The sequence below is a fragment of the Mytilus edulis genome, chromosome 5 (assembly GCF_963676685.1).
Source record: "Mytilus edulis chromosome 5, xbMytEdul2.2, whole genome shotgun sequence".
Lineage (NCBI taxonomy): Eukaryota > Metazoa > Mollusca > Bivalvia > Mytilida > Mytilidae > Mytilus > Mytilus edulis.
In genome coordinates, this window is record NC_092348.1 from 93,292,931 (window position 1) to 93,312,831 (window position 19,901).

At 30.5% G+C, this 19,901-nt stretch overlaps 1 protein-coding gene across 1 annotated transcript in view; it reads left to right on the forward strand.

The window, feature by feature from the left end:
- The window catches only part of LOC139525568 (uncharacterized), an 83,376-nt gene extending 64,451 nt beyond the window's left edge, over positions 1-18,925 (forward strand). The window contains exons 5-6 of the mRNA XM_071321022.1: positions 3,687-3,859; positions 14,747-18,925. Coding sequence (XP_071177123.1) covers positions 3,687-3,859; positions 14,747-15,316 — 743 coding nt within the window. The 3' untranslated portion in view covers positions 15,317-18,925. The remainder of the gene's footprint in view (positions 1-3,686; positions 3,860-14,746) is intronic.
- The last annotated feature ends 976 nt before the right edge of the window (positions 18,926-19,901 follow it).

Consider the following 19,901-nt stretch of genomic DNA (forward strand, 5'->3'; position numbering starts at 1 on the left):
ATAAGGCCTAAGGTTGGGGGGACATAAGAGTAGTCATAGATATGATAGGTCCAGGAATGATTATACCACTTTTGTACAGAGTTTCCATCTACAAAGTAACAAAATGAATTGTTTCTGTACTTTAAGAAGAAATTATATACCAGTAATCAGATTCTTCAGCTTGACCAAATTAGTAGTTTATCAGCAATAAATGAGATTTACAGCTACAAGCAAAGGGGTAGCTTCCAAGTTGTGAAGTTGAAATCATCCCTTCGTAAATTTTACAAATTTGACTGTTCACAGATGATAGTGGATATATTTTCAACATGTCTTAACTACAATCCTGTCCCCTGTTCCCCAAATGTTACCTCTCGATTTAGATTTATTACCCAGTTTGTACTAATATGAGCAACATAATGGGTGCCACATGTGGATTAGGATCTGCTTACCCTTCCAAGGCACCTGACATCAACACCAGTTTGTTGTGGGGTTCATGTTGCTCAGCTTTTAGTTTTCTATGTTGTCAGCTTATTATGAGGATCCCCAACTCACATGATGAAAACAGTTTATTGACCTTAAAATTGGTCTCAGTTGAACATGGAACAATTTCCATCTGGAACAGGTTCCCTTTCCTCCCTGTCTGCCAGTTGTACCTGGTTTCCATTACAGATTACATCTAGTAAAGAGAAGACATCTGTCAGTCAGACATTAATCATTCATGATAAAATCATATTTATATATTTAAAAGTAGTTAATCATTTATGTGTGTATGATGAATATTATGGATAATAGAAGTAAAATGAGACACACATTCTACACCAACAGGAAAATAGTACTTTGTGTTTCCTCCTGGGTTATGTAACTGCACATTGTGTAGGCGTCCTCATGGATTATATTTATATTAAGGTTCTGTGGTTTGACCATGATCTTTTATTGATCTGATTTTCGGACACAGGTAAATTTGACTAGACCACATAATTTGATACAGGTAGGACAGGTGGGTTGCCTTTCATCTTACTGATTGATTTTAAATGTTCTCAACTAAAGGAAAAATACTATAAATGCTTCTTCCATGTCATTAAGGAAGGACAGTTAATACAAAAAAAAAAAAGAAATGTCTACCCTCCATAAACTATGAACATGTATTTATATTTGTCTCATTTGCATAGCATTGTCTGTCTAGCCAGAATATCTTGACCTTTAAAAGTGTGTCACAAGGTCATTTAGGGATAAGCCACATAGTAAGCTAATACATATCAGATATGTCAAACAAAAGCAAAACTTGTTAATTTCATTAACTTGACTTAGCATACAATAATTTATGCAGTTCTTTGAACTGTAAGCAATGTCCAATGAAAGATTTGTTTTTTTATATGGAAATGACCATTAATTATTTAAATACCCTTAACATCTGTTGTCCCTGGGTGAATTTTGATGATTCAGGTAAAAAAAAAAAAATGAAAGCTTGCAAATTTTTGTAATGATCACCATAACTTATGAATAATGTGACATTTTTTAATTATTTTTTTTTTAAAGATTTCTTTTAACACCTGATTATTATAGAACATTTAACTCAGATAACATGTAAAAATAACAAATTTAAATTTTCTTCTTTTAAGGATTATGTACCCTTGTGTTGATTCAATGCTAAACATATGGAAATTTTCTCCTTGTACTCTCATATTTGGCAATTTGATGGCTGATAGAAATAAGATTATTGCATGCAGTGCTAGCATTGATTTCCTTAAAACAAGTTTATTATTGTAGTTATTGGTTAAAACAAATTAAAATATAGACCAAATCAAGTACACCTTTTAGAGTGCGCTCGACTTTAGTGACTCAGCACGAGGTATTTTGGAATTTACAGGTTGGTTAGAACTTTTTGTAAAAAATAAACACTAGCACATCATAGAAAAGCAAGTGAGTAATCTATGTTTCAAATTTTATAACAAAAATCTCTGTAATAAAGGCTGTGGATGTTCTATAAAAATCTTGGTTTATTTGCCACAAAGTACTCTTTTTCTATTAAATGCAATGAAACAGTAAATAATTATGCATTGCATCAAGTTTCCCCTTGGTATATGTACAAAATTCATTATATCTGTAGTTTTGATACAATTAAAGTTTGAAAACTTCGTACAAAAATGGCTACAGAAGGGGTCATAAACCTTAATATCACAATAATCAGGAACAAAGAACAAATACAACTACAAAAGTCCCCATAAATTTTCTATAACAAAACAAGGAGCTGGCATTTCAAGCATATAACTTTTGACACCTGCCTAGGAATATTGGACACCGTCGTTTGTAATCATTTTAAATTTTGTATAAAACAGAACACATCAAGCTGTATTTTTGAAAAATATGATTTTAGAAATTACATTCAAAATGAATCCATTGAAAAACGTAGTATAATGTTGAGATCTAAGTGATGATCATTTCCCAAGTAAAATATATAGCTCAAACTTGAGAGTGGTAATTGTTGGGTGACATTCTTTCCAAAGGAGATATAACTTAGACTAAGGTGCTAAATGTTTCTTGACACAGAGAAGAGAGATGAAATATCTTATTCACAAATGCTAGACACGTGGCTCATAAAACCAATGGATTTGAATGGCTTCTATTCACTCTCAAGGCAGTGCATATGTACTCAAATTTGATAATTTATGAGTGCACACATGACCTCATGTTTTCATAAATAAACATTGATATCTGTCATATTGTAATAATTAAAGTGACTAGTAAAAACATTATTAGAGAAGCATGTGGAATAAAACCAGCACTCCAACTGGTATAACATGTTGCCACTTGAAAAATAACAATCTCAATAACTCTTAAGAAAAGATAATCAACTGATAGTTTATACATATATGGTATGTACATCTGACAAAACCCATTTTGTTCTTGAGAACCGGAAAGGGAAAAAACATGCAGCATATTTGCTCAATGATCTACAATGGTGGCGAATCCAAAAAATTTTCATAAGTGGGGCCCACTGACTGCCTCAGTTTGTATAATGTAAACCAAACCTAGTACAATTACAAACTATGATGTGTCAACTTTGCAACAGAAGGATTTTCACTCTATTGAGTATTTCCTGCATTTAATCCCCCTGAACTGAAAAATTTGATGTATCAAATGTTCATGAAACTGTACATTTTAAAATCCTAACATACCTATGGTAGGTCATCTTGATCCTATCCTAAGATAACAAGGCATCCTGCTCCTTTTAAAAATCAATTGCAGTCAATTGGCAATCCTCAGGTGAATCTACAACTCTACATGTATCTCTCTATTCCATTGAGTTAGCAAGATGAATTTTTCATGATATTCAGTATGCTCTTTTACTAGACACAACTCATCCAAGATGTTTCATCAGCTGTTCTGTGACATCTTGCTCTGATCCTTTTATGCCATGCTATTTTATATTGATGAATAGTTTAGAATAGATCTACAATATCATGTCTATCATTACTGTGGATTCATTCATTTTCGTGGGTACCAATTTTCATGGATTGAGAAAATTTGGTATTTTCGTGGCTTTATTGTAGTCGGCATACAAGCCTACAGAAAATTTGTACTTCATAAAGGGGGGGGGGGGGATATATATATATGTTTTGCTTTGAAGACAATAATGTTTGTCGTCTGTATGTGATGGATTTATAATTATTCCAGATGTCTAAGATGATAATATTTTGTTATTTCAGCTATATCAAAGATAGTTGTGATTATAGTGATTGTTGTTTTGATGCCCGTACTGGCTGTGTTTATCTGTGTTGTGTGTCCCTGTCGATCTACAGCTCGTATGTTACGTAGGTGGCGCAGTCGTGATCGAGGAGTGGAACATCGACAATTAAGACCTCAGTCTCAAGGATCAGAGGTGGGTTTTGTTGTGTATAAAGTTTTAAGAAGATGTGGTATGAGTGTCAATGAGACAACTCTTTATGCAAGTAACAATTTCTAAAAGTAAACCATTATAAGTCAAAGTACGGTCTTTATCACAGAGCAAATGACACAGTAATTAACAACTATAGCCTGTCTATAGGTCACTGTACTGCCCTCCACAATGAGCAAAGGCCATACCACATAGTCTTCTATATAGATATCGTAAATCACTCAATTTTATTATCAAAATTAAAAATGTATAAGTTTGATTCTCTTTCTTTTGAATGGTTCAAATCATATTTATCAAACAGGTCTCAAAAAGTAAAAAATAAACAACATATCTTCAGAAAAAAAAAAGTAACATTTGGTGTACCACAGGGTAGTATTCTAGACCCTTTATTATTTCTTTTATATATTGATGATCTCCCACTTCAGCTAAATCATACAAAGCCTGATTTGTATGCAGATGACACAACTTTTAAATACTCTTCAAATTCCATTGATGATATATGTGATAAACTTAATGATGAAATAGCAACTTTTAAAATATGGTGTGAAAATAATGATATGATTCTAAATATTAAAAAATACAAATCGATGTTAGTTGGTTCACATAGAAAGCTTCATACAAGATACTTTAAAGATAGAATATAGTGGAATTCTTTTAGAAAATGTAAACTGTGAAAAATTACTTGGCATCATAATCTATGATTGTCTTTCGTGTAATCAACAAATAAACAAAGTATGTACTGTGATTAGTACTAGACTAGGTTTACTAAATCAATTAAAGCATTATATTCCACGAAAAGGTTTATGTTTATTTTATAATGGATATGTACTTCCTCTTTTTGATTATTGTTGTACAATATGGACTGAAATATGTAATCTAAATATGGAAAAAATGTTAAAATTGCTAAAAAGGGCAGTCAGAATAATTCTTAACAAATCATATGACACACCATCAAAAACTTTATTTAAACAATTAGGATGGTTAACTTTTCAAACAAGAATCACATATCACAAAGGAGTATTAATGTATAAGTGTGTAAATAGTCTTGCACCTGATTATCTTTGTCAATTGTTTAATAATAACCAAAATGTGAATGCAAGATATTCTTTGCGTTCATCGGACAATAATTGTCTTTTCGTACCACGTCCGAGAACAAATTTTATGAAAAAAAACATTTCAATACTCCGGAACAGTTCTTTGGAACAGTATTCCTGTTCAAATAAAAAAGATAGAAACGATAGAACAGTTCAAACAAAGTTTTTATAATTTCTTGTTTCTAAACTATAAAAATGTAATTATCAGATGAAACTTACAGGGTCTATTAAATAAAAGTCCATATATTTATCTTGTACATCTGACATTTACAAACTATGTTCATGAACCTATTCTGTATGTTTTTCACCTTTTGTTTTGCATAAAAAGTATATATGTAAATGTATATATTATATTATTGTATATTTTGAATTATTCAGAGGGCATCAGGGGAGATTAGTATTGTACTAACTGATTTTACCCTCTTTAAATAAAGTATTTATTAGATAGATTTACATAATGAATAGTATGCTTTTCACAAAATAATTTATTTTTACAATATGCTGAAAAAGGAAAAAAAAATATCTTCTTAAAGTTAATATTGATAACCTTAGATCTAAATGCCAAACTTTTGTATGACGTCATGCTATGACATGATGTTATAATGCCAAACTTTTGTATGTCATGATGTTATAATACATGAAAATCATTTATAGAGTTTCATCTTTTCTTTTCTTTTAATTTTATACCTTCTTCCAAGCTCTAATGAATTAATTGAATTTGCTATGCATTAGAATAGAACACAATCATGAATCATTTTGAAATTTTGTCAAATCGACATAGTGTTTGCACGTAGGTTACGATGCATACAGATTTTCTTTTAAGGTAAACTGCAACTACAATAAATACGTACAACAGTGAGTCTGTGCTAAATGTAGATCTATCGAGAATTTGATCACGCTGTTGTATACAAAGCTATAGCAGCACGTCAAACTTTTTATACGGTAGAACTTGATAACTAGGTGTTAGATTTAACCGATCTTTTTATGAAACGGAAATTCGGTCATTGATGATGGATTGTACAAACATTTTTGTTACATAACACTAGTTTGTACTAACAAAAAAAATTCTCTAGCAAAGGACTTTTTTTCACAGTTTGAAGAAATGATTTCATTATGTTACTTAAAAAGGTGTTTTGGCCAATAAGTATTTTGAAGGGGCAAAGTAACCATCAATTCTGTTCAATTTATTTTGGGAACAAAATGATAAACATTGATTAAAATTTTGCTCAACATTGAGAAAGTTTTATTTATCTTATGTTATAACAAAAAGTTTAAAATAGTTTTGAAAAATTAAATTTTTATTAAAGAATTTTCAGACTCTAGATTATAATTTATCATAATAAAGATTAACGATTTTTTTTTTGAAAATTTGCCATTGTAGACTATATGTCTTGTATATTTTCCAGCATAAGAGGTTAATGTGTGGTTTGATTATCACAAAACTATTAAAACCCGATTAAAAACATAAATATGGCTTTCACTTAATCCTGTATTAGCCATGAACTTATGAAAATATGTGTGTTAATCTTTATAACCATTATATACCATTCATCTAAAATGTCTATTAATTTCAGTTGTTTTAGATTCTTACTCCTTGAAAATATGGGAAATTAATCTGAAATACAAAGCGTTTTTTATATGACAATCTTTTTCGTCTAATTTAATGTAATTGGACCAGATTATGCATAAGTATATAGTCACTTGAGTTGTAGGTTGTAATACTATCAAATGATAAATTATTACGCAATTTCCCATTTTTCTGCGGTCATTAAATAAAAGTCTGTTTAATATGTAAATTACGTTAACTTCAGTTGCGGAACTTCCTTATGGAAGAATTGAAAATTTAAATCAGTGGATCAAATGTTATTTGTACACTAAAGGAGGAAAGCAATTTGTCAAACCTCAAAGGAGAATAGATGGTTTTGATGTGTACCTATAATGTTTAGGGTATGTGTTTAATCTTTGTAAGTTTTCTCTGTAATTATCTACAAAAACAGTAGCAAAAAATATTATTTGAAGTTCACCTCTACATTGGGATTTATATTTTAAATAGATGATATTTTATTAATTATAAGATGTACTATGAACCCGCTATGTTGCTGTTATGGGCAGTATTTAGTTTTTCCCTAAATGAATATCACATTTGATGCTCACTTTTGGTGTTAATTAAAAGTTTTCGGCACAAATAACCCTTTAGGAGACTTGTTTTTTTTTCTATTATAGTAGGAAAGTCCTAAACATGTAGATGGAACACAAAACCCTAAATGAAATCTGACCTTGACCTCATTTTCATGGTTCATTGGTCATTTGTGTTTTGGTCTGTTTTTTCAAGTTCTGTATATTCAAAAGGTCAACTATATTAGGTGTGTGGAATGTTTGCAAGGTGTACGTGTCTAGTATCAACTAGAGTGTCAGACAACAACTAATAAATACATTCCTAGTTTAATTATAGTTTTAATTTTATATTTATATTACCACTGATCTACCAATATGGCTTTTTTTATATTAAAAGTTATAAATTCTGTTAAATTACATATTTATTTTAAGAAATATTGAAAATGCAGACATTTAGCTTATATAACATTATTGATTCTTATATTGTGATAAGAATTCAGGTTATTGTTGATCAGCTGCAATCATTTACAATGGCTACAACCATTTCTAAAATAGAACTGGACAAAAATTTAAATGATTAGCCCCATCATCAACATGCTAAAAAAAAAATCTATTTGCAAATGGGTCAACAATCCTTTTAACTGTGTCTCAATGCAAGGAACCCAATTTAGTTTGTGATTCATATGATAAAGGACAAGTCTAAATAAGCTTTTATTAACTGGTGAACATTTATTTATTATGACACCCTGAACCACAATATTTTAAAATGTCTTAGCTTAGAAAAAAAACCTTTAGACATATCCCAACTTTATAAGAAGAGGTAAAAGAATTTTTCAGAAGTTCAACCTTAGAGTCATTGAATTCCAGTAATGAAAGTTGATGTCGCATTTTCATCACACTTTTACATGTGGTTCACAATTATTTTTTGTTCTTCAAGTTTCAATGAACCATGTTTCTCTTGCCCCATGGTACACATGTGTATAGGTGAAAGATTTCTATGACAAGATTTTTTTTCATTGTAATTTTTACAAATAAAGTAGCATTATTTGAACATTAAATAAATGAAATCCTTTTTTAAAATGAAACGTTCCTTGGTCTACATTAAGTATAGCTGTTAGTCTTAATAGGCAACAGCTTTTCCTTCAAATTACACTGAAATATATTTATAAAGGAATATGTTTAAATCAGCAGGTATAGATTATTCTCATTTGTTATTTATGTTTTTCACTTGAATAATTTTTTTCAACATTTTGTCTCAAAAAATAAATGATGTAATAAATTGCCTTTCAACGGTTCATTTATAGATAAAAAATGGACATCTGTCTCAAAAATAATTGATGCAATGGATTTAAACTAGATCAGAAAAAAACCAGGTCATCCCACCAGACTTGGCTTTGAACCTCCTTTTTGTGTTATTGTATTTCCATTTTCTAGAGAAGTTTGAAAAGAGTCTGTCCAAATCAGTAAATATGCACACTGTAGACATCCAAATACCTGGTGACACTGTAGACATCCAAATACCTGGTGACACTGTAGACATCCAAATACCTGGTTACACTAGATATCCAAAAACCTGGTGACACTGTAGACATGCAAAAACCTGATTACACTGTAGGCACTGTAGACATCCAAATACCTGGTTACACTGTAGCCATCGAAATACCTGGTGACACTGTAGACATCCAAATACCTGGTTACACTGTAGACATCCAAATACCTGGTGACACTGTAGCCATCCAACTGGTGACACTGTAGACATCCAAATACCTGGTTACACTAGACATCCAAATACCTGGTGACACTGTAGCCATCCAACTGGTGACACTTTAGACATCCAAATACCTGGTTACACTGTAGACATTCAAAAACCTGGTGACACTGTAGACATCCAAATACCTGGTTACACTGCTGGCAAATAAATACCTGGGTTGTGTTCAATATCGTAGCATCTACGTAGCTGCTATCAATATCTATGTAAAAACTAAAGACTAGCTACAAGTTCAATAGACAAAATCTATATAGATATATTAAGCAGCTACGATATTGAACACAGCCCTGCTTACACTATACTAGATGATGAAATATATTTGTGGGCTAGTACATGGAAACAAGTATTTTTGTTGAACCTGAAAAACCAAACTGGTGTTCTATATGTTGACTGGCTAAGTAGATCTGTTTTAGCTTATTATACCCCTGCTTATAAAGTCTTGCATTCAGGCCCTTTTCTACAGTGACTATTGAGTAATTGTGGAACACTGTGGAAATAAATCAGTTTAGGTTAAAATCTTACAATTAACTATATTTTGTTAGATTGCCTCAGTAAGAAATGAAAATTTCTTCTAAAATTTCTGACAATTTGAGTTGAAATAAGTAGGAAAGCAATGTCAGGGTATTGCCATATTTTTCTTTGTTCTATTACGTACTTGAAAACTGATCTTCTGAAAATTGAGATTTTCTGCTTTATAAGATATTTTTGGTTTTTGGTTTTGTTTCCTGTTTTGTGGAATTATATTATTCTGTTTATCCATTAAAACTGTATGTGACGTATAATCACAGTGACAGCTGGTTTGATGCAGTATGTTACAGACTAAAAATAAAAATATCAAACGAAAGATATGTACACATTTGGTTATTTACTTGATTTACTTTTGCTGGTTCAATACAAGATCTTAAAATATGTTGTAAAATACATGTATTTTAATTATAATAATCTTTCTTGTTGTAAAGCATACAAACAGCTTGTGGCAAACAAAATACAAATTACATAAATATATATAAAACATTTTTTTTTTTTTTAATTTAAATTTTTTAATGTCTTCTGTCTGAGAAATAGGCCAACTTACTTAATAATCTAGAAGGTGTTAGTTGCTTAATGTTTAGTATAAGACTGTATGGTGGGTGACCTATAGTTGTTAATTTTATGTCATTTGGTCTCTCTTAAAAAGAGTTGTCTCGTTGGCATTCAAACCACGCCTTTTTTTTATACTTGAAAATTTTAAATCAGAATTAAATTAAAGGTGTTAGTTGCTGAACATGCAGTATCAACATTACAGATTTCACCCAACACCATAAGGTTTCATACAAAAATTGTTCATTGTAGATTTTTTTCAATACAATTTGGTTCTGTTATTTTATGAAATGATGGTCAGATTGATTTTCTAAAGAATGTTCCACCTCAAAGGTCATTTTGATAATTACCAGACAGAAATTTCAAAAAAAAAAAAATTAGGAAGAATTTACATTTATTTTTGTATAGACTTGTTATTGTCTGAGCACTGCTTGGTTGTCTAGACTACATATCAGTTGTGTGACAAGTCTGACATTTTAAATTTTACACAAAGTTTGTCCCTTCATCAATAACTTGTGTCCACCTAGAGCATTCTTACCATTGATATGTTGAATATAGTGTGAAGTTATATAAAACATTAAGCATAGTATTAAGTTTAAACAGAAATGCTGGTTAAGATGTTAAGATTGATTTTGGGAGTTTTAGTCCCAACAGTGTAGGAATTAGGGGTCAAAAACAGGTCCCAAATAAGCATTTTTCTTGGTTTTTGCACAATAACTTTAGTTTAAGTTAATAGAAATCTATGAAATTTTAACACAAGGTTTATGACCACAAAAGGAAAGTTTGGATTGATTTTGGGAGTTTTGGTCCCAACGAATTAGGGGCCAAAAGGGTCCAAAATTAAACTTAGCTTGATTTTAACAAAAATTGAATTCTTTGGGTTCTTTGATATGCTGAATCTAAACATGTACTTAGATTTTTGATTATGGGCCCAGTTTTCAAGTTGGTCCAAAATTATTATATTAAGTAATGTGAAATAGCAAGAAATTTTCAATTGCACAGTATTCCGCATAGCAAGAAATCTTCAATTACACAGTATTGTGCAATAGCAAGAAATTTTCAATTGCACAGTATTGTGCAATAGCAAGAAATCTTCAATTGCACAGTATTGTGCAATAGCAAGAAATATCTAATTACACAATATTGCGCAATAGCAAGAAATTTTCAATTGCACAGTTTTACACAATAGCAAGAAATTTTCAATTGCACAGTATTGTCCCGTTTTCAAATTGGTCTACATTTAGGTCCAAAGGGTCAAAAATTAAACTTTGTTTGATTTCAACCAAAATTGAATATACGGGGTTCTTCAATATGCTGTCGTCATCGTCTGCAGTCGTATAAAGCTGTGCCCTGCATCTGGTTAGATTTTAATTTCAAAATTATTTCATGCAGAATTAAATCAAACTTTCATCTGTTCTCTCAACATGTGTTGGCAGTGACAATGCCTACATTTTGGTCAGGTGGTTATGAAAGTCACACATGACACATTTAACTAACTATTGTATCCTGGAACTAGCATATAAATACTTCTTAATTTTTAAATATTTTGAATGAAATTAACATGTTTTATTTTACACTTTTTTAAAGTACTGCAGAACAGAACGACTGCATATTTGTGATTTGAAGAGTTGTACTGGTAATATGTTAGCATTTTGTAAACCAGTCTGACACCTTTTCTTGTTTTCCAATACTTTTACATTTGTCTATGAATTACAAGTTAGTGTGTCTAGCTGGAGATCATGTGCAATTTCTTTTTAGCTCACCTGACCTGAAAGGTCAAGTGAGCTTTTCTCATCACTTGTCGTCCGTCGTCCTGCGTCTGTCGTCCGTAAACTTTTACAAAAATCTTCTCCTCTGAAACTACTGGACCAAATTTAACCAAACTTGGCCACAATCATCCTTGGGGTATCTAGTTTAAAACATGTATCCGATGACCTGGTCATCAAACCAAGATGGCCGCCATGGCTAAAAATAGAACACAGGGGTAAAATGCAGTTTTTGGCTTATTACTCAAAAACCAAAGCAATTAGAGCAAATCTGACCGTGTAAAATTGATTATCAGGTCAAGATCTATCTGCCCTGAAATTTTCAAATGAATCGGACAACCCGTTGTTTGGTTGCTGCCCCTGAATTGGTAATTTTAAGGAAATTTTGCTGTTTTTGGTTATTATCTTGAATATTATTATAGATAGAGATAAACTGTAAACAGCAATAATGTTCAGCAAAGTAAGATTTACAAATAAGTCAACATGACTGAAATGGTCAGTTGACCCCTTTAGGAGTTATTGCCCTTTATAGTAAATTTTTAACCATTTTTCGTAAATCTTAGTAATCTTTTACAAAAATCTCCTCTGAAACTACTGGGCTAAATTTAACCAAACTTGTCAACAATCATCTTTGGGGTATCTAGTTTAAAAAATGTGTCCGGTGACCTGGCCATCCAACCAAGATGGCCGCCACGGCTAAAAATAGAACATAAGGGTAAAATGCAGTTTTTGACTTATAACTCAAAACCATTTAGAGCAAATCTGACAGAGTTTAATTGTTTATTAGGTCAAGATCTATCTGCCCTGAAATTTTCAGATGGATCGGACAACTGGTTGTTGGGTTGCTGCCCCTGAATTGGTAATTTTAAGGAAATTTTGCAGTTTTTGGTTATTATCTTGAATTTTATTATAGATAGAGATAAACTGTACACAGCAATAATGTTCAGCAAAGTAAGGTCTACAAATAAGTCAACATGACCAAAATTGTCAGAGAACTCCTTAAAGAGTTATTGTCCTTTATAGTCAATATTGAACAACTTTTCGTCATTTTTGTAACTTGTACAAAAATCTTCTTTTCTAAAACTATGGGCCAAATTTAACCAAACTTGGCCAAAATCATTTCAAGTGTATCTATTTTAAAAAAGTGTCTAATGACCCTGCCTGCCAACCAAGATGGCCGACATCAGTAAATACAGTAACAGGTGAGCGACACAGGCTCTTGAGAGCCTCTAGTTCCTCTCTGTTATATCTAAGTTCTGTGATAAATATACTATTGTTCCTTGTACTTTCTTTCTTTCTATGACGAGACTTATTCCATATACAGAACATCAGTGTAAAGGGTCGTAGACATAAAGAACAATTAACAAAATTGATCACAAAAATAATTGTAAAAGCATTGTGTGTCCAGGAAGAATGTGTGATCTATGGTCCAAAAGTGATAAGTGCTGAAAATCAAAAATGCAATAGGAAATATTTATAGTATGTAAAGTAATACATTATAGCATCTTTTAGCAGTTTTCCTACGTCATCATAGTCATACTTGTAGAAAATAAGAGACAAGAGTTCTCAATTTGTGTGGGCTACTTTTGACTTTTGATGTGCATTTATAACCTCCCCCAGACAGTGATGTAAAAATTATAATAATTCACCTGCCAGGACTTAGATGTCTGGATAGGTGTTAATAGTACAATAGACAAAATACCTCATAAATAGTATCTAAACAAAACAAGGGTGCAGTGTTTGTATAATATGATTGGCTCTTCTAAAATAGGGCTTTATGGGTAATATTTTCTAATTATCTCATTGGTTTAAAATACCTTTAGCAATTATACAAAATTATTTTTATTTTTGATGAACGAATGTAAAATTAAAATTTTCTGAGTTTCTTACAGACCAACGGACATCTTCTATAGGTTTGTTCAAAATTCATGATTTTGTTTTTAATTTGCAGAATGCATTGCACTGTTCTTGTTGGTTTCTCTTAAGATATCTGTTCTACAGTTAAATATGATATCAGAGAATATTTGGAATTTTGGATTTTACAATTAAATTAAAATAAATAAATGTAGAATATATATAAAATATATGAACATGATGAATATAGATTGTATAAAAATACACAGTTATAATTTTATTATTTTACACAGGTGTATAAAAATACACAGTTATAATTTTATTATTTTACACAGGTGTATGAAAATAAATATAAAATTTGAAAATTAGGATTTTCTAGTTTAGATAACTGTACAATTTATAGGAATATGCAATTGAATCTGTTTCTAATGATATGATGAAAAAAAAAAAACAGAGGACTGTAAATAAAAAAAAAATATTGAAATGCTTTTTATTATATATATATTGCAAAAACAGGGTTATAATCGCAATTATTTAAACTTGCAATTTAGTCTAAAATGCAAAATGGCAATAATAAATGCATGCTATCATTTCTGAATTTACAGTATTAGGTAGGATATTCTGAATTAGTTTTGATGGGATATCTCATGCAACAAATGGTTTATTCAAAATATATCAGTCTGTGCCAAACTGTTTTAGGGTTTGTCTGACGGAAAAAGAAATTTCAACTTTTCTTCTATATATTCAACCAAAAAATCCTAAAGGTTCTGTCTGACAGAATGACTTTTTGTCTGACATTTTGTCGGTCGGACAGAGTTTGGGATACACTGATGTATCTTGATGGTCAGAACTTGATTGTATGCTGAAATAAAAGGGAAATAAAAGATATTCTTTTGAACTATTTTAAATTAACTAATGCAAATCTGTTTCCAAAAGCGAGGAAAATTATAAAAAAATCACAGATTGTAGATCTATTTATTTGCATCCAATGGCCAGTATTTTTACAGCAATGAATATACATTTTTTTTGTTTTCCATTTTTTTAGAGACTAGATTTCCAGCAATGAATATAATCATTTTAGTTTCCATTTTTTTTTAGACTACTTTTATAGCAATGAACATTTGTGTCTGCAGAGTATTTAGTTTGTAATACTATTGTGTATATATTAAAAGCTACTTTGTTTTGTTCATTCCAGGTTGTCTATGTGCCATCCACATCATCAACTGGATCAACCAATCAGGATAATATCGAGCATCAGACCGCTTTATTACGTGAACGCAATATCATAATGCAATCAGCACAAACTTCTGTTCAATTACCGCCCCATATCCCTATATCCAAGGATGGGGAGGAGGGTTATATAGAAAGTCAGAACAAATTGGAACGTCATCGAAGGAGTGATTATCAAATATGCTTTCGACCACCACCAAATAAAACTGTATACGATAAGGACAGTCCCCCTCCTTATAGTTCTCGGTCTACGTCCTCCATAGATAGCATTGGCCAAGCCAAAAATAGTAATTTAGTAACAGACAATAATAGTGGATGCCCTGTGTTGCGTTGTTACAGTATGTCAGAAAATAACAATCATTCGTGCTTTCAACAACCGCAGCAGTTTAATAGAACTTCTGTGTCCTCAAGACAACTTAGGCAAACTACACGTAATACTGGAGTTAATATGGACCGACCTCCCGATTATCCAGGAGGAGTCTTAGGAACAAACGTTTATCATAACAGTGCAGCGCCAGCAAAAAATTCTGTATGATTGTCGGTTGGCAGCCATTTTATCTCCTTCCATGTGCTTATTAAATTATTTGAAAGGGAGATGAAGCTATTGTGATATTCTTTTGGTTAGGTCTATCATTTGACAAAGGGCATGCCATTTTTGTGATACATATCTTTATGAGAGAGTTATAGAACTTGATTGTCCCTGCTCCTAATTAAGCATTTTATGTTGAAATGCAAAGCAGCACTTATTATCATTGTTATTCTTTGTGGCTTTACTGAATAGTTTTTAGTTATTTTGTTCTAATTTCAATATTGATGTTGATGTAGGCCAGTACATTGGTAGTCTTAACTTCATTTCAGATGGAAACACCTTTTTTTTTCTTGAACCTGGAAAGTTGATATTTATTTTATCTAAATCTGTAGCTATCTGGTTGTGCCAAAATATTAAGTCAGGTTGTTTTTTAGAACTGGAATCTGTAATACATTACTACTGGAAATTCAGAAATTATTGCATGCGTTTATTATTGCGATTTTGTCAATGTAGAAAAAAAATATGATTTTAATTTTTGCGATATTGAGAAAAGTCCTGTTTAATTCATATAAAAAACTTCAAAATGCGAATTTACATTAATGCAATTATTACCTTGTCACATTTTTCGCAATAATAAAAACATTGCAATAATTTCTGAATTTACATTAAAATGAGAAACGTCAGTTAATAAATGTAATCCCCATGTAGATTATGGTTGCTTAGAGTAAGAATATTAAATAGAAATTAAGGAAACGAGGTATTTGTGATTTATTTTTACTGATGTTCCATGCAAAACAAAATTAATTCTGTAAAAAGTGTTGAGGAAAAGAAATATTTGTCCATGTTAATTTTCCTAAATACCTTCCTTCTCTAAACTAAGTTTCATTATTATATATATTTATACATATTTATTTTTAAAAAATTATTTGAACCTTGAATTTGATAAAAAAAATCTATTATACAATATGATTTTTTTCTATTTTTAACCAAAAAGGATAACATTGGTTGATATCGCATTATATTTCTGATCAGTATGTTAGGGGAGTTCATTCAAAGGCTGTCAAATTAATAATTTTAAAAAAAAAATATTTTAGAAACAAGTTGATTGTAATAATGTTTTTATTATTAAAAAGTATTTGAAACTAGGCTGGTAAAGGAATAAAACCCAATATGGCATAATTGTTAATATTGTAGTGACACTTTGAACTAAACCAAATTATGACATTTATACAGAAATATACAAAATGACAGGAAATTAAAACTTCAACTCAAAAGAGAAAATTTCTGTTCCAAGGGAAATGACATTTGCAGAATTGAAAACTTCAACATTCAGTTTTGTCATTAATAATTTATAGGTTTTCAATTAAGGAAAAATGCAATAATTTTAAAGGAAAGGAAAATAATGACATTTTTTTTTTTAAAGAAATTATTTTTCTTAAGAAGATGGAATTGTTATATTGAATTGTCTTGTTCTAAAGATACCAGAGTTCATTTAAGATGAATTCATTCTCAAAGATTCCATATTATTAAAACTATTATTAGTCCTTTCTGGTCATGCAAGACTTTGTCTTGTGAAATTAATAAATTGAATAATTTTTTCAGTATTATGTAAAAATGCATTAACTGTATCTGAGAATGATAATACACCTATATTCATATTAAATATTTAAAATGCCAGGAGCCAATCACTATTTTAAAATCTAATCCATTTCTTGCTAAAATTTTCAAAATATAGAAAAAATTGTTAGGATGTGTAAAGAATGTCTTTTACCTTTAGTTTTGATTCTGAAGTGGCAAATTCTGTGTTTTATAAATATTATGAATTACTGGTTCTAAAAGATTGTTTCTAACAACAGGCATTTGATTACAATCTTACCTACTTTGATGACTTTATTAATGTTAATGGGACCATTTTTGTGTGCCTGGTGAATGGATTTTGGATAGGGGATAATGTCATGTAAGCACTTAGTATTTTTTCACAACCGAAACCATTTCCATTTTAATATGGTCAACTCATTTTAATTTAATCTGGAGCTTTAAAAAAATTATGAAGTCAATATTGTTCAGATGAAGTTACATTCAAGCAATTCAGGTTTCAACACATTTTGATCTCTCAGCCTACAAAAGTATAATCTTTGTGTCCTTTTGTCCTAAATCTGGTTCAAGTTCAAAATAATTTACCATGAAGGTCACATCAACTTTAAACTGATTAAACATTCTTATTATGACGACAATTTAACAAAAAATATGACAAAATAGGGTTTTGACCCAACTTCTACGGTTCAATGAACATGGAAATGGAACAATGAGGCATGATGTCCTATTTGACCCAGATTCTACAGTTCAATGAACATGGAAATGGAAGAATGAGGCATGTTGTCCTACGGACACATATCCTTGTTTAAAATGAATTTTTATCAAATATTCTGGACACACATGGTTTCAGTTGTGATGATAAAGAAAATATAAAATAAGGCATTAAATATTTTCATATGGAATAAAACTGCTTAAGACAGAGGATGGGAAAAATAATCACTATTTCACTGCACTGTGATACCAGATTTTATTGTGAACCAGCTTTAGTTTCAAGTTCTTCAATTATTTTTCTTAAATCTACATTTTATATCTGGAATATTTCGAGATACTTGAGATAATAAGAAATAGAGAGGTTATATTTTCCAGTAGGAAATCTTCCTGCATGGATGTGAATGTTTATTGGTAAGAAGGGCCTTGCTAACTTTATGTCTTATTTCATTGAATTTCTTTAATTTATTTAGATGAATTTTCCTTGTAATTTGGGATTAAACAGTAACTACAGTAAGGGAGGAGGGGTTGGGGGGTGGTTTATTTTTTGTCCTTTGTATTAAAATCATAGCTGTTAACTCTAGTGTAAGACACATAAACAAGACTATACCATTTCAAGTTAAATAAACACTAATTGTCTGTTGTATCATACACATGTAAAAAAAAAACTACATATTTTTACACACTATGTGTGTGTAGTCAATTGCATAATAACTGTCTGCTGAGTCTGACATATCTAGGCGACTACCAGTATGTTTCTATCAATAATTGTCTGCTATGTATCAGACATATTTCAATATTATGATGATTCCTATGATCTCATTGGAGCAAACAATTTTTGTCTATATGTAACTCTCTTTCTCTCTCTCTCTATATCTCTCTCCATCTTGTTTCTCAATTATATACACCTTTTCTGTTTTAAAGAGAAATGACCTATGTGCATGTAGAAATTTCATTGTTTTTGTGACAATTTTAAGTGATAGAATTACTTTGCATACAAAATATCATGTGATTTTTTTGTAACATAATTTGTTTGTCACTTGTTTTGAAATACTGGATAAACATAATTTCAGCATTTTTTATTCAATGTTCAAAAGATAATTGTGACTTTCCCTTGTGTTGAATTATTCAAATAGTAGCATATCTTATTAGATAGAAATGAACTTTATGTCTGGTCCTGACATTTTCCATGCCCTTTCCTTCTTTTACTAAAACGAGAAATATAAAAATTTTCCCTACTGTGTGACCAACCCTACATCAGTATTTGATTCTAAATTTTTTTAAAGATAAGTAATAATTTAAAAAACAAAACCAGTTTAGAAAAAAAAAGGCCTTTATCAGGACTAATTGGTATTTTTATATTTTTTGTATAAATTTTTGCTTCAAAGTAGCATGAAGATGGATTATATTTAGGACACTAAAACTTCAAAAACCAATATGGATGAACTGTTCAGATTTTAAAATGCTCAGCGTATTTTGTTCAAAGAGGAGTAACTCTATTTATTTTGAAATTCTTGGGATTAAAAAAAATTTAATGTAAAAAACTAGGGTCCTTAAAAACAAAAACATTGTTGCCTTGAACTAAAAATCATTGGGAGAAAAAAAATACATATTTTAATAAGGATTCAGACACTACCAGTTTATTATAAGAATATTGGGTTAAATTATACAAAAATCTGTGCCAACTATGATGCTACCATTTAAACCAAGAACTCATCAAGATTGAATATATCTAAGTTTTGTAAGGAAATTTGCCTGGATGCCTTTTCAATTGTTTTTAAATGACATTTCTGAACTTAACTTCCCAAAGCATGTACCTTAACTTTGTTTTTTTTTTTAATGTTGGTTTCTATGAAAAATACGCAAATGACTTGAATATATATTACACTCTGTTGATCTAATGAGCAAATCAATTCTTTACAGGACTAATAATTAGCCACTGTAACATTGTTATTCATACCTGTAATATATACTGCCTGATAAGTACCCTACTCCATAATTTTTCAATTCAAAATGCTTCCCATTTTTTGAAACAAATGATATTGCCATAGTAACGACACTATTTGCCTTTATTATCCCAGTACATTTAACTGTGATTCCAGAGTGCAGATTTTGTTGAGAATAAATGTCCGTTATAAATGGTTGCCTGATATAACTGATCAGGCGGAACGTGAAACAGGCATACTCTAAGTATGTCTGTTATATGTATGTATCTCCTTTGTAAGTACCTAAGGTGCTTTGTATAAAGATCTTCATTTTTGTTTTCTTTTTGTTACACATTACCAGA